The following is a 15,255-nucleotide window of genomic DNA, read 5'->3' on the forward strand; positions in this document are numbered from 1 at the left end:
GTCCCACTAAACAAACCTCCAGTTACTAAATTGCTATATCAAATGGCCGCCCGTGACAAGTAGAGTAGAATTTCAAAAGTTTCAAAAGTTCACAAATTCAAAATTTACCAGGATAGACCAGACTAGACCAAGCTGATCGTTTTCCACGCCCGACAATCCAGAGTTCAGTCTCTAAGGCTCCAAAGCTCAGACTTTGACCTGTTGTAGCTTTTCTCCAGCTAGAATACAGTCATATAGTCTTCGGCTTTCTTTCCCTTGCTGTTTTTGCCAAACGCCTCCCTCAAGACTTCTATCGCCGCTTATTCCCTCTCCGTGAGGCTCCCACTTCGAACCAGTACCTCTTTCACAAGCGCTTCCTATTTAATATTCGGATACACTCTCCGTCAGCTCCGCTCTACCGTTGTCCCGCTGCTTACGTGCTAGCTCCGTCCCTCTGTCAGATCTTCATGTCGGCCATTACTGGCCTCCTTCTCCCCGGTTCGCTCGCATCAGACTTTCTCCGGATCTTCAACACGAACTGCCGCTCATGAAGGTTCTCCGGGCTGCCTGCAACTTCGGATGTCCCTACAGGACCTCCTGAAGCTCCGAAAAGCCCCCGCGAACACTGGGTGAGAGGTTGTGCGAGGAGAGAGCTCCGTTCACACAGCCGCCCGCTCTGACAGTTGGCTCCGCCCCCCCGAGTCGCCACTTATTATTATACACCATTATTATTAAGTCAAGATTCCCGGTTCAAAAATAATGTGTGATCAAAACCGCAACCACGATCTTTATACTATATGTGGCAACTGGAAAGAGATGGGCCGCTGGCAAGAGGCATTCTTTTCTCTGTATGTAAAGGACAAGAGAATACCTCACTTTAAACAAACAGTCTGTAACCGTCAATATTAGAACTCAAATGGTGAATTTGATACAGAAGTCTACCCTCCATTAAGCAAACAGCATCATGGGTCATCTTGAGTCTCACCTGGTTCGGGAGACTGGCGAGCAAATAGAGCACAAAGTCCCCAACCCACTGGATCAATTGTTGGAGAGACTGCAAGGTGGTCATCTCCAGCACAAATTCTTCTGTCTTCAAATTAATCATCACTTTGTCGATATCTGGAAGGATCAATAGGAGGAAAATTCAAGGAGACAGATAGAGATTAGACATTAGGAAGAACTGTCATTCAGTGGATCAGGTCACCGCAGGGAATGGTTTCTTCCCCTTCCTTGAAGGGTTTCAAATGGAAGCTGGATAATCGTCTTTCAAGGGAAATGAAGGGTGGTGCTTCTTAACCTTGGCAGTTTGAAGATGTGTGGACTTCAGTTCCCAGGATTCTCCCACTACAAGTAGTCCTTGTTCAGTGCCTGTTTGCAGTTATACGGAGATGAAAAAGCTTTGTGATCAATCCTCACATTTACAACCTTAGCAGGTCCGTAAAGGAAAGGAAAGTTGAAAGTAAGATTGTAGCACAGTCATGGTTTCAATTAGTGATTGCTTCATTTAATGACTAAAAAGCCGGTCAAAATTATGGTTGCTAAATGAGGACTACCTATACACAAATTGCAATTTTATTTTACAACATGCCTATATTTGAAGGGGAAAAATACGTCCCTTATATAAAAATTTACTGCTCAAAAAAATAAAGGGAACACTTAAACAACACAATGTACTGTATTTAATAGTAGGATGTCTTATCTTGTGTTCCCTTTATTTTTTTTGAGCAGTATATATTCCTTATATACCATATACAGGTAGTTCTCAACTTACAACCACAACACAAAATTTTGATTGCTAAGTGACAGTTTTTAAGTGGATTTTGCCCCATTTTATGACCTTTCTTTTCACAGTTGTTAAGTGAATCACTAGAGTTGTTAAGTTAGTAACACTGTTGTTCAGTGAATCTGGCTTCCCCATTGACTTTGCTGGTCAGAAGATCACAAAAGGTGATCACATGGCCTCCGGGATACTGCAACCATTATAAATTTGAGTGGCTTATCAAGCGTCTGAATTTTAATCACGTGACCATGGGGATGCTACAACAGTCATAAATGTGAAAGACGGTCACTTTTTTCAGTGCCACTGTAACTTTAAATGGTTACTAAATGAGCTATTGTGAATCAAGGACTACCTGTATATAAAAGCTTAAATTTAAAAAATTGGAGACATTCCTAAAGCAGCATGTTTCATCAGATCTATTATGAATGAGCAATTTTCCAACTGGACCCAATTCATTAATCATTTCTTTTAAATTTCTCTTCTTGAGAATTGTGTGGGTGAACAGTTTGCCACAATTTGTTAGTTCCTTCAAGTTAACTAACTCCTAGTTTTTCTTTACTCTCGGATACCCACAGGCACAGACGAATTGATAAAATGAGAGGATAAGAATATTTTTTTTCCTCTGTTGTACTATTACTACCATAAACCATTTTACAAAGATACTGTCAACACTGCAAACATTGGATGTTTTTGCTCTGACAATATAAGAGGCAGCCTTTTTCTTTAAACTGCTTGGTCTGAATATAAAGAAGTTGCGGGGAGGAGTATGCTAACCGAATGTATAGATTAGATAAGAATGGCACACAAGATAACGGTTTTGGGTTAATTGGAGAATGTGATTAATGACATGTAATTAAGGGAGGGAGTTGTGTATGATAATGATGGGTTTAGGGGAGGAGAATTCAGATTCTGGCATCCATCCATGAGTGCCGATGCTTCGTTCTCATTATTATAGACTTTTAGAAAAACAATGCCTGAATGTTGTTTGAACTGTCTCATTAATCGGAACCATGACAGATACCAAGATAGAATACTAGAAGGTCAGTTTTGCAAATCAATTAGGAATGCCAAAATTTAGAGGGAAGCATTGACATTATCAGATGAGAGTATCAGAAATATCATCTTTAATTATGAAATTGTCCTTCAAGTAGGAGTATAGCATGGAGGGAGGGAGGGAGAGAGAGAGACAGAGAGAGAGAAGGAATGTCTACTACAGCAGTGTTTTCCAACTTTAAGATATGTAGACTTCAACTCCCAGAATTCTCCAGTCTGCTATGCTGGCTGGGGAAGTCTGTATATCTTAAAGTTGCCAAGGTTGCGAAACACTGGTCTACCTGAGGGTAAAAAAAAATGTCAAGATGGTGGCTATGGCAATGCAATTGAAGTTCTGCCCTTTGGGTGTGCGTTGATGCCCATCAATTAACAGAGAAGGCTTCAGTCATGGAGCTCAGCCACCATTTGAACATTTTGATTCTTCCACCATACACGGACAGCTTTGAAAATAGAAAAAAACTTTTAAAATGAGCTTTTTTTCCCTCTTCTCCTTTAGAAAATCTAGCAGACCAAGAGAGCATCAGCCCCTTTGAACATACCTATATCAGTGATCTTGGCACAGATCTCAGTGAGCCTGTCCCCAGGAGTCTTGTCGGGTGTGTTGAGGACTGGGGGCCGGAGCAGGGATTTCAGGGTGCAGCTGATGGCGATCAGGAAAAGCTTAGCATGGTAGTCGCAAACTCTTGCCACCGTACTGGAGGAGAGCTTGCAAAGTGAGGCTTTCATGGCAATGATGCGTGTGGAGAGGACCTGTCAAAGGAGGGACGTGATCACCCCTGAGGAGGTCCACACATTGAAGTCAACAAATACATGACACCGATTCACTTGTGGTTTAACTTCTAGCCGTTCAAGTTTCCCCAATCCCAAAAATGCTTACTCCAAACACAATTGGCTAACCATGATTTAACCCCAATGAAACCATGGTTTAAACACACAACAGTTGACTGAGTCCATGCACCATTATATGCCCAGGTAGCACCACTATTCTGTGAGCTGCACTGCCCTCCTCTCACCCCAATCAGCTTCCAGGTACAATTCAATTATTATCTAAAAAGCCCTATACAGATAGTTCTCAACTTATGACTACAAATTCCATATCCAAATGGAATTTCAGTTGTAAGTTGCTGCAGTTGTTACGTTGAGGCACTTGATTGCGAGCGACCATTTTTACAGCAGACATTAGGCTAATCGTGAAGCTGTAAGATCGAATCATATAGTCATTAAGTGAATAACATGGTCATTAAGCAAGTCCATCCTCCTAAAAAAGGGCAAAAATAGCAGCAACTTGTGGTCATGTGACCACAGGACACTGGTTGTAAATGCGAGCCGGCTGCCAAGTATCCGAAATGTGGTCATATGACTATGGGAGGAGAGGGGGAAGGTTGACTTACTTTCAAGCGGAATTCCAGGTGGGAATCAAGATGGGAACCTGCAAATGAAGGTAAATATACATATCCCAGGCTCTAGGAAGGTCAGTCATCGGGACCAGAGGTTTAGTCCTCCAGGTATTCGGATTTGTGCTGGGACCCATCCTCAGGGAATACTGGAATATGTGCTTTGGGCTATTCTGTGAATCGAATTTATGTGGGTGCCTTCCTATTGGTTGATTGGTGTAATAATGATGATGAAGATGATGATGATGATGATGATGATGAAATTGGGAGGGACCCTGGAAGTCACCTATATACCATTTCGGACAAATGGCTGTCTAGTCTCTTCTTAAAAACTTCCAGTGTTGGAGCATTCACAGCTTCTGGAGGCAGGTTGTTCCACTGGTTAATTGTTCTAACTGTCAGGAAGTTTCTCCTTAGTTCTAGGTTGCTTCTCTCCTTGACTAGTTTCCATCCGTTGCTTCTTGTCCTGCCTTCAGGCGCTTTGGAGAACAGCTTGACTCCCTCTTCTTTGTGGCAGCCCCTGAGACACTAGAACACTGCTATCATGTCTCCCCTCACCCTTCTCTTTGTTAAACTAGACATACCCAATTCCAGCAACTGTTCCTTATATGTTTTAGCCTCCAGTCCCCTGATCATCTTTGTTGCTGTTCTCTGTTGAGGAACAGCGATTGACTGTTGTTCCCTTGTGTTTGCAAGCCCCTCAGCTCCTAAGTACCTGATAAGCTGCTGGTAAATCAGCATTCCTGTTGACTGACAAAGGGCTCCCAGGCTTCAATCATTTCCCTGGCTATCTTTGAGCCTGCTCGGCCAACAGTCTTAGCAGCTGCAAAATTGAATATATGTTTCAAAGATGGGAACTCACCTGCTGCAGGGCGGCATTCTGGCGCATGTATTCCTCATGCAGCTTTTCCACTAGATTTTGCACCATGCCAGGCTGGACGTGAAGCAGGATGTCCCACCAGTCATACCCTGTCACCATGCAGTACTCCAATAGGAAAAGCAAGTGACGGAGAGAAATATTCATATCCAGAACATGACCCATGGAGGGAGAGATCCTGAACATGCTAAGCTGCAAAGAGCAAGGGGACAGAAATGACACGTTGGATGCAACCAGGAAGTCAATTACCTCCATCTTCGAGGGGGGGGGCAGGGGCGGGGGTCCCTGCTCAGTGATTTTTTTTTTCAAAGCTCCCTTTGGCAAGATTAATGCTTGGCACATTCCAGGATTCTGCTCGTTTGAATCAGGGAGCTGCCAGCATTGCTTGCCCGACTATGTAGCTTGATTCATTTGTTTGAGTTATCTGGCCTCCCAAGTTTGGCAATAATTCTTTGTTTTGCCCAGGTTGGTCTCAGAGAAAATGAAAGAATTTCCAATTAAATGCACAACAAAACTTTACAAAACTTTGGACTTATTTATGGAATTCGCTGCAACAAGCTGTAGGGATAGCCAATAGTTTAAAGACCTTCAAAAGTAGGTTACTTGGATTCATAGTGGAAGGAGCAAATAAGCTTATTTGCTGGCTTAATATGCCTTTCCAATCAGAACAGACCGAAGCAGTTTATGTATCCTGTTAATGTACAGATCGAATTTTATCATTCGAAACCCCGCTGCGGAGACAAATAAAATCTTCATACTACAGGAAGTACCAGCTCACAAAAGTGAAATGCCTGGGTGAAAAACAACACAGGGAGACAGAGATGCCCGCTGCCTTGGGGACATTTGGCTGTCTGCTCTTTGAATCTGGAAGCCAGTGAGAAGATTTGTCTTATGATCCAATCCAGCTCTTACGTTTTTGTCTTGGAAAAAAGGGGAACTATAAGTCATTCTTCACTAACGACCACAATTGTTCCCAAAATTTCTGTTGCTAAAAGCAAGGCAGTTCCTTCAAGTGAGTTGTGCCCCGTTTTATGACCTTTTGGCCACAGTTAAATGAATCATTTCAGTTATTGAGTGAATCATGCAGCTGTTAAACAAATCTGACTCCCCCCGTTGACTTCGCTTGTCCGAAGCTGGCTGGGAAGGTCACAAACGGTGATCAAATGACCCCAGGTCGGTGCAATTGTCATAAATACATGCCACTTGCCAATTGCCCAAATTTTGACTGCAACGGTGGTGTGAAAACTGATCATAACTCCCTGTTTTCATGGCCATTGTAATTTGGAATGGTCATCAAACAAACGGTTATAACTTGAGGAGTTCAAGTAAGAATCTTTCTTGGCCTCCCTGTTTTAAATACTGAGGGGATCTTACTCTGTACCCCAAAACGTACCTTTCCATGGCTATCGATCCCAACTAAGGCCAGTGAAGTCCAAGACATCTGCATAGCTTTGAAGTAGACCAGAGGGCCGGAAGCTCTCTGGCGTTTGATGGTCTGCTCATCCACCGGGCGCTGAGAGGTTGAGCCGTAAAACACCGCCATGGTTTGCAAGGAGAGGCGGTTGATGATGTGGACGCTGCCATCATGGAAAGCAAGCGCCAGGCCTGGAACAGAGGTGGGAGGCAAAAAAAGGGGGGATTTAAAAAATGTTTTACAAAGAGAAGCAGGCTGCATTCCTCCTGGGATATTCAAATGCAGGGGTAGGCAACCTTGGCTCTTTTATGACCCGTGAACTTCAACTCCCAGAATTCCTGAGCCAGCCAAGCTGGCTCAGGAATTCTGGGAGTTGAAGTCCACGGGTCATAAAAGAGTCAAGGTTGCCTACCCCTGTTCTAATGTTTTATCCCCGAGCAAGCCAATCCAACATCACTCTTGGGAGACACTTCTCCTCACCACTTAGTGGCAAATTACTAAATGGTACTTACTAAATAAAGTTCTAATTAGGACCAGAAAAAGTTGCAGCTATGATTCCCAGGGCTTGATAGCCCATTTTGTAGGCATTTGTAATTTTCTTATGAGAGCCAGTTCGGTGTACAGGTAGTTCTCAACTTAGGACTGGTCGCCTTAGCGGCCCTTTGAAGTTCTGATGGAGCTATCTGGGGGTGGAGGGGTGGGGGGGCTACTTATGACCTAGTTTTGAAGTACCATTGGTCACTCCCCTGCGGCCCAGAGCAGGAAGTTGGAGGTCCAGCTTTGAAACTGGCATGAGGGAACCTTGGAACTTTCCAAGAATGGATCACACTAGCAATATCAAGAGTACTTAGACTTATATATTACTCCATAGTGCTTTAAAGCAGACATGTCAAAGACAAGGCCCGGGGGCCAGATCCGGCCCGCGAAATGGTTTCATGTGGCCCGCGAAGCCATCCTGGAAACAATGAGGGAATGGCCCCCACTGCCTTGGCCCTGGCCCAGAGACCCTCCTTCTGCCAGAGACCCTCAGATCTGTCCCACTCCTGCCCAGGCCCCCATAGGCACCCTTGATGCGAACAATGTAGAGCTTGCCACGCCCACCCAGTAGGCCATATGCACTCTAGCCACGCCCACCCAGTAGGCCACGCCCACCCAGGCCATACCCACCCGGCCCCCTGAGGGCAACCGCAATGCTGATGCGGCCCTCAATGAAATTGAGTTTGACACCCCTGCTTTAAAGCATCTGTCTCCAATCTTTCTGGCTCAGCAGACCGGCAAAAGTGGGGGGAGGGGAAGAGGGGATGATTTGATGTGTGCAATCCCTCATCACTTTTGTGGCCAGGTTCAGAATAGGCCGCGGACCAGGGGTTTGGGACCTCTGCTTTAAAGCACTCTGAACAGCTTACAGAGTCTGCATATTGCCCCCCAAAATTTGGGTCCTCATTTTACCAACTTCAGAAGGATGGAAGGCTGAGTTAACCTTGAGCCTGTCCGGATCAAACTCCTGGCTGTGAGCAGAATTGCCCTGCAATACTGCATTGTAACGACTGCGTCAAACACAGCACTAGTTGTTGCTTTTTTCCATATCTGGTAAGACTATACATCCAAGAAAAACTTTCCTCACCTAAGCCAGGGTAGAACTTGGTGTCACTTGCTACCTTCAAATCGGTGCTAGTCAAAGAAATTGGCAGTTTGGGTAATGCCACAGCAGAAACTCGGTCCAGGTCATTAGTGGCTGAAAGGATCCGCCATTTCAAGATCATCGGCGGCTTGTCCCCAACTTAGAAATAAGAGGAAGAGGATAATTAAAGTACTGCAAAAAGCATTTGGTAATGGAACTTCCTTTCTGCTTAGCACGATCTGATTACTACAACTTTCTAGATGCGTTTGGGACCGCAATTCCCAGAATTCCGAGCAGCATGGATACTGAGAATTCTTTGGGTGTGCTGGCTGCTCCGAATTCAGGGAACTGTAATCCTGAAATTTCTGGAGAGGCCTGGTTTGGAAGAGACTGTGTTATGTCACCTTCTATTGCAAGATGAGTGGCATATAAATTTGGTAAATAAATTATTTTGCATTCAGAAAAGCAAACTGAACTAAGATACACATATAAAACTAGAGTTTTCTTGTATTCCTAAGACACCACGGCTGAAGGAATATTGCATGGTCTGAAAATCTATGTATTTTACACATAGGTCGCCTAGATTTTTTTTTTCAAAATTATACTAAGGCCTTCCTCAAACCATTATCAAATGTATTGTTTCTAAACAAAAGAAGCAGAAATTCAGCTTTGAATTTGCCAAGTCAAGATGTACCAATTTAATGACTTCTCGCCTGAGGAAGAATCAAAAGAAGCTCATTTCCAAAGGGAAATGGCTGTGATGAAAATCTGTTGCCAGGTGATTTCCTGTGCAAACACAACAATTAAACATCATCTGTGGGTTTGATTGCTCTTGGTTAGAAAATTTGCTCCTGCTGTGCTGGGATGAGGGTGATAAATAGAGGGAAAGTTGGAAAGAAATGAGTTATAATAAGGGAGATAAATAGAAGGAAAGCTGGAAAGAAAAGAGCATTTTTTTTCATTGGCAACACAACCACATCCACGAAAAACAAGTTATTCATATGGGAGAAGAAGAATTCTCGTTTTACTTTAGGCATGAAAGCCAGCTGGGAGACTTGGGGCCAATCCCCAAGAGACTGTGAGTTCTAATCCTGCCTTAGGTATAAAAAAACAGCTAGGGACTTTGGGCCAATTCTCAGGAGATTGTGAGTTCTAGTCCCACTTTAGGCATGAAAGCTGGCTGGGTGACTGGGCCAATTCCTAGGACATTGTGAGTTCTAATCCTGCTTTAGGCATGAAAGCCAGCTGGGAGACTTGGGGCCAATCCCCAAGAAACTGTGAGTTCTAATCCTGTCTTAGGTATAAAAAAACAGCTAGGGACTTTGGGCCAATTCCCAGGAGACTGTGAGTTCTAGTCCCACTTTAGGCATGAAAGCTGGCTGGGTGACTGGGCCAATTCCTAGGACACTGAGTTCTAATTCTGCTTGGTTGGGTGACTTTGGGCCAATCCCCAGAAGACTTTGTCCTGATCCCAAGATTCTGCCTATGCTTTTCCTGCCTCATTTCTTGGGCTAGAATCGCAGTTTACAGGTTTCAAACTCCCCGATCTGACCAAATGAGAAGAAGCCATTTTCTGCTGAGTTCTTTCTACATCTGCTACCTGACTCACCTGTGGGGGAAATCTGCTGGAAAATGTTGTTAACCGGCAGTCCTTCTTTCCGGAGTGACCAGCATTCCACAATGCTACTGTTCTGACTGGAGGCACACAGCAGCATCTGGAGGAGGGAAGGCCGGATAGAACAATGTTAGCAACCTTAGAAACGTTAAGATGCATGGACTTCAGCTCCCAGAGTTCCCCAGACAGCTTGCTGAGGTTATGAAACATTGGGTTAGTATATAACTACAGAGGCATGTAATATAAACACCTGGGAAGACCACACTGGATAAAGGCAAGTGGATTCAGGCCTAATCTCCTTTCCCACGGTTGTGCTCTAGGAGTGGGAAACTGATCCAGATGCAGCTCACCTGCCACTTGCTTCAGAGTTCACTGGAAACTCCTCCCCCCCATTTGCTCATTGTGCATCCAGAACAGGGGTACCAAACTGGATGAGTCACATGCAGGCCACGCCTACCCCGGCTCCGCAAAGGCAAAAAAAGTCACGATATGTCATGATAAATTACGTGACAGGATCGAGTTTGACAGCCATGATCTAGAACGTTTCTCAAACTTGGAACTTTAAGATGTGTGAATCTTAGACTCCCAGAATTCTCCAGCTGGCATGCTGACTGGCGAAGGAATTCTGAGAGTTGAAGCTCACATGTATTAAAAGTCCCCAAGTTTGAAAAACATTGTTCTGGAATGCCTAATCTCAGCTCCAGCAGCTGTTTAAAATTCGAAGAAATTAGAGAAAGGCAGAGATTACTGCGAGAAGAGAGCACCTCCATATATGGGTAGATGTGTGTGAGGGAGTGCATATGTTCATGTCTCCGTGCATGCATGCACTTGCGTGAAGAATAAGCTCTGTACGTGCTGAACTATGGCTTTTGCTGACTTCCAAGATATAACCATTCTCCACAGATAATCCATGAAGGAAATGAAGCTCTTGGGATGAAAGCAATTCTCTGCTCTTTTTCCATGATACAGGTAGCCCTCGACTTATAACTCTAATGGAGCCTGCTTATTATGGTCATAAGTTGTGATGGTCATAAAATGGCACACCCACATGACAGAACAGATTGCACAACTTTTTTTGCTGCAGTCATTAAGCAAACGCTGTGGTCATTAAATGAACCCATTTCTTGCTATAACCCAGTTTTACGAAAAACAGAAGTAAATGCTAGTTTTCGGCAAAAACATTATAAAATATGGTCATAGGCCCATGGGACACTACAAACGGCCATAAATGTAAGCTAGCTGCCGAGCGTACATGTGATCATATGAACGTGGGGTGGAGGGCACCCATCGGAACTTCAGAACCAGGTCATATGTGCTCTTGTGGAAGTCCATTGTAAGTCTGAGCAATCGCTAACCAAATGTCTATGGAGATTCTTAGCCATCCAGGTCATGGTTGTCCCAAAGGTGCTTTTTAAAGAGGTGACTGGAGTTTGCTTTTCTTTGAAGATGTTTCACTTCTCATCCAAGAAGCTTTTCCAGTTCTGAAGAAGTGAAAAAGCTTCTTGGATGAGAAGCAAAACATCTTCACAGAAAAAAAATAAAAGTCCAGTTGCATCTTTGGGTTGTAATTCAAGGTCTACCTGTAAATGCAACATTGCTATCATATCCTTCCATGTGGACTAACAATATCCACTCCTTCCGTGTTTCTACACAGAGTTCTCCAGATTCTTCACTATTGGATCTGTCTTTTGTTGGCTAACCTGGACATGGCCAAGTAGCTAGAACAGTGATGGTGAACCTTTTAGAGACCGAGTGCCCAAATTGCAACCCAAAACCCACTTATATATTGTTGGGTGCCGGGTGGGCGTGGCCCATCGGATGGGCGTGGCTGTGGTGGTAACGGCAGACTGGGTAGGACTAAAAAGTACAATCAATTCCAACTTTGAGAGTCTTTTTTTTCCCCGTGAGTTGAAATTGATTGAAGCTTTTTTTTTTTTGCACAGGGCGGTGGAGGCCTAAAGCAAAAAGGTTTTATAAAACCCAGCTGAAGGCCCAGGACTGGGGTGACAGTGGGCATGCCCAGAGAGAGGGCTCTGCGTGCCACCTGTGGCACCCGTGCCATAGGTTTGCCACCACAGAGCTAGAAGGAAGAGGCGGCAAGGACTGGAGAAGGAAAACCCAAGGACCTCACCTGCTCAGACATGTCCCGAGCTAGAAATTTCAAGTGGGTGATTGCAGGATATTTGTCTTTCCGCGCTGGGTCTGTGGTGCAGCGCATGAACAAGGAGGGAAGGATTTCTGTGTCAATTTTACACTTCTCGTTCACCACACTGACACAGACTTTGTAGAACTGGACTGGAGAGGCGCTGCTGCCATCTGACGTGGCCACCACAATGTTGCCACCACCGGTGAAAGCAATGTCAGCCAAGGCCACCCGGCAGCGCAGGCGGCAGAGGCTCTCCGTGGAGGTCAGCACTTGTCCATTGGGCTTCAGCAGTGAGACGGTGACCAGCCCGCTGATGGTCACTGCGATCCAGCCCTCCATGGGTTTCCCACCAAAGAGGGTCAACGATGGGGAGAACTTGACCCGGGAGAATTTCTCACCAAAATTGGATGCTCCAGACTATGGACAGAAGGAAACAGACGTTATTTAGGAGACAGCTGATTGTCAAGAATACTAAAAGTCATCCTTCACTTACAACCATTCATTCAGTGACCATTCAAAGTTGCAGTGGCATTTTAAAAAGTGACCGATGACTATTTTTTCATACGACTGTTGCAGTATTGACTTTGCTTGCAAGAAGCTGGCAGAGAAGGTTGTAAGTGGCAATCGTGTGACTATAGCTCACTGTGATGTTGCCATCACAAGCCCCGCACCCAAGTTACGAGAACCAGAACTTTGTACGTTCACTGAACAAATGGATGTAAGCTGAAGACTACCTGTAGGAAAGCAACCCTTCATTAAACCTACTTACCTTCTCCACGTGCAAAGCAAGTTTCACCCCATTGTGCAACCAAGAAAGTGCCACTACTGGGTCTCCTTCCACTTCACTGCCCACCGCACTCTCCCAGCTGTTGGCCAGGTGGTCCATCATACTCCAACATTTGATGTGCCCATCAGCATCAGCAGACAGAAGTCTGGATCCTGCAGCCAAAAAAAAAAAAAATGAAGTCAGAATACCAATCAAGGGAATGACAGGCCCATTCTCTGGCTGTAAAATGGAATTAACTGATCTCGCATGTTTTGAATGTTACCTTGAAGTTTCTTTTAGGAACTGCCAACTCTTTGATTTAGGACAGGGGTAGGCAACCTCGGCTCTTTTAAGACTCATGGACTTCAACTCTCAGAATTCCTGAGTCAGCATAGCTGACTCAGGAATTCTGGGAGTTGAAGTCCATGAGACATAAAAGAGCCGAGGTTGCCTACCCCTGATTTAGGGAATATCATGAAAGAGACCACACAAGGATTAATGAAATGTTATTTTACCATCATAGGTTATAACAGCAGAAGCTTGAAAGGCTGGCAGTTTCCTTGCACCCTCTTATACTAAACAGTTGGGTTATTTTGTGTCTTCCTCATGTCCTCTTCTCCCTCCCAGGATTGAATTGTCATTTATTATCTCTTAATGAACCTTGTATTCCTTCATCAAGGTCAATTTCATGCCCCTTTATATGGACAAGCCATGTAATCATCTTGGCAACAACCCAGACATGGTTTGTCCATGCTTTCTTCTAGTGTATTTTGTGAATACTCTACAGTCATGGAATTTCCTGGTGGTTTCCAATTCAAATAGCTTCTGGAGTCAGCCAAGATCAGCTGAGTGTCTGATAATATAAACCACCCTTCCTCATCCTGACACTCTCTCCAAGAAATCTGGAAAGTACCAGCCTTTAATATCAATTTCATCAACTCATCTTGACACTTCAAGTTTTTTTGGGGGGTGGGGGGAAGCTAAGATCTTTCCAGGCAACTCAGGGCTGGAGACACTTTTGATTTGAAAGTGACACGAAACGAACCAGGTACACCAAGCTGTCCTCCTTTACCTGACTGATCCCATTCCAAGCAGGTGATTATTTCAATGTGTCCAGAATTGATGGAGTGGACGTCCCACGGATGTTCCGTGTCAAGGATATGGATCATATGGGTGAGGTCTGAGGAAGGAAATGAAAGGAGAAAAGTGACATAAATGGATGAGAAAGCAGCAGAGGGGAGGAAATATTATTGAGAATTAACACTGCAGCTGCTTGGAGATCTGGTAGAGTAAATGAACTTAAGACTGAGGGAGATTCTAGACCAGACATGTCAAACACAAGGCTCGGGGGCCGGATCCGGCCCGCAAAGTGGTTTCATGTGGCCCGCCAAGCCATCCTGGAAACAGTGAGGGAACGACCCCCACTGCCTTGGCCCTGGCCCAGAGACCCTCCTTCCGCCAAAGACCCTCAGATCTGTCCCACTCCTGCCCAGGCCCCCATAGGCACCCTTGATGCAAACGAGGTAGAGCTGGCCACGCCCACCCAGTAGGCCATACGCACTCTAGCCACGCCCACCCAGTAGGCCACGCCCTCCCAGGCCACACCCTTGAGGGCAACCGCAATGCTGATGCGGCCCTCAATGAAATTGAGTTTGACACCCCTGTTCTAGACTCACTTCCAGCTCTAAATGAAGAAAGAATAATAATGGGCAGATTTTCCACACTAGATCCCCATATCTGCATTGCACTACAGGTAGTCCTCAACTTACAACAGTTCATTTATAGTGACTGTTCGAAGTTACAATGGCACTGAATAAAGTAACTTATGACTATTTTTCACAATTACAACCTTTGCAGCCTCCCCATGGCCATGTGATCACAACTCAGATGCTTGGCCATTGCTTCATATTTATGACGGTTGCTGTGTCCCGGAGTCATGTAATCACCTTCTGCAACCTTCCGACAAGCAAAGTCAACGGGGAAGCCAGATTCACTTCACAACCGGGTAACTAACAATTTCAGGGATTCACTTAACAACTGTGGCAAGAAATGTCGTAAAATGGAGTAAAACGCACTTTCTCACTTAACAACGGAAATTTTGGGCTCAATCGTGGTGGTAAGTCGAGGAGAACCTGTATTCAAAATAACTTGAAGCTTTCCAGTAGCCTGGATCCTTGACCTCGGCACCAAAACCTTTCAAGGTGGGGAAAGCAACAGTTATGGTCTCTTGCCCATCTAGGATTCAAGAGCAGGTTGTCTCTGGAGGCTCCCCTGAGCCAGCCATGAATTTATGTAATCTGTCCAATTCTCTGTGAAATCCAAGAAAATGAAATAAATTCACCATTTATCAGATTGAGGCTATTTAATGGGCTTACCCCTATGTTTGGTGCAAGATTGTCCAGTTCTTCATATTCTCTTACTTATTTATTTATAAAAAGGTAAAGGTTCCCCCGCACAAGCGTGCTAGTCGTTTCCGACTCTAGGGGCCGGTGCTCATCTCCATTTCAAAGCCGAAGAGCCAGCGCTTGTCCGAGGATGTCTCTGTGGTCATGTGGCCGGCATGATTAGACGCCAAAAGCGCACGGAACGCTGTTACCTTCCCACCGTAGT

At 44.8% G+C, this 15,255-nt stretch overlaps 2 protein-coding genes across 4 annotated transcripts in view; both read right to left on the bottom strand.

Annotated features, from left to right (window-relative positions):
* Positions 1-15,255, bottom strand: part of LOC310632727 (uncharacterized protein) — a 474,991-nt gene that overhangs the window by 322,867 nt on the left and 136,869 nt on the right. The gene's annotated exons all lie outside the window — the stretch shown is intronic.
* Positions 1-15,255, bottom strand: part of MED16 (mediator complex subunit 16) — a 30,475-nt gene that overhangs the window by 11,407 nt on the left and 3,813 nt on the right. For 2 of the 3 annotated variants that reach the window (XM_083379626.1, XM_083379625.1), the window contains exons 3-11: positions 13,718-13,825; positions 12,649-12,818; positions 11,865-12,296; positions 9,728-9,833; positions 8,122-8,277; positions 6,477-6,688; positions 5,069-5,275; positions 3,352-3,562; positions 965-1,098 (exon numbers count right to left, since the gene is read on the bottom strand). In XM_083379626.1, coding sequence (XP_083235752.1) covers positions 965-1,098; positions 3,352-3,562; positions 5,069-5,275; positions 6,477-6,688; positions 8,122-8,277; positions 9,728-9,833; positions 11,865-12,296; positions 12,649-12,818; positions 13,718-13,825 — 1,736 coding nt within the window. Of the gene's footprint in view, positions 1-964; positions 1,099-3,351; positions 3,563-5,068; positions 5,276-6,476; positions 6,689-8,121; positions 8,278-9,727; positions 9,834-11,864; positions 12,297-12,648; positions 12,819-13,717; positions 13,826-14,720; positions 14,955-15,255 lie in introns of all 3 variants that reach the window. The other variant, XM_083379627.1, reaches the window with a different exon arrangement.

This window comes from Vipera ursinii (genome assembly GCF_947247035.1).
Source record: "Vipera ursinii genome assembly, chromosome: 1".
NCBI lineage: Eukaryota > Metazoa > Chordata > Lepidosauria > Squamata > Viperidae > Vipera > Vipera ursinii.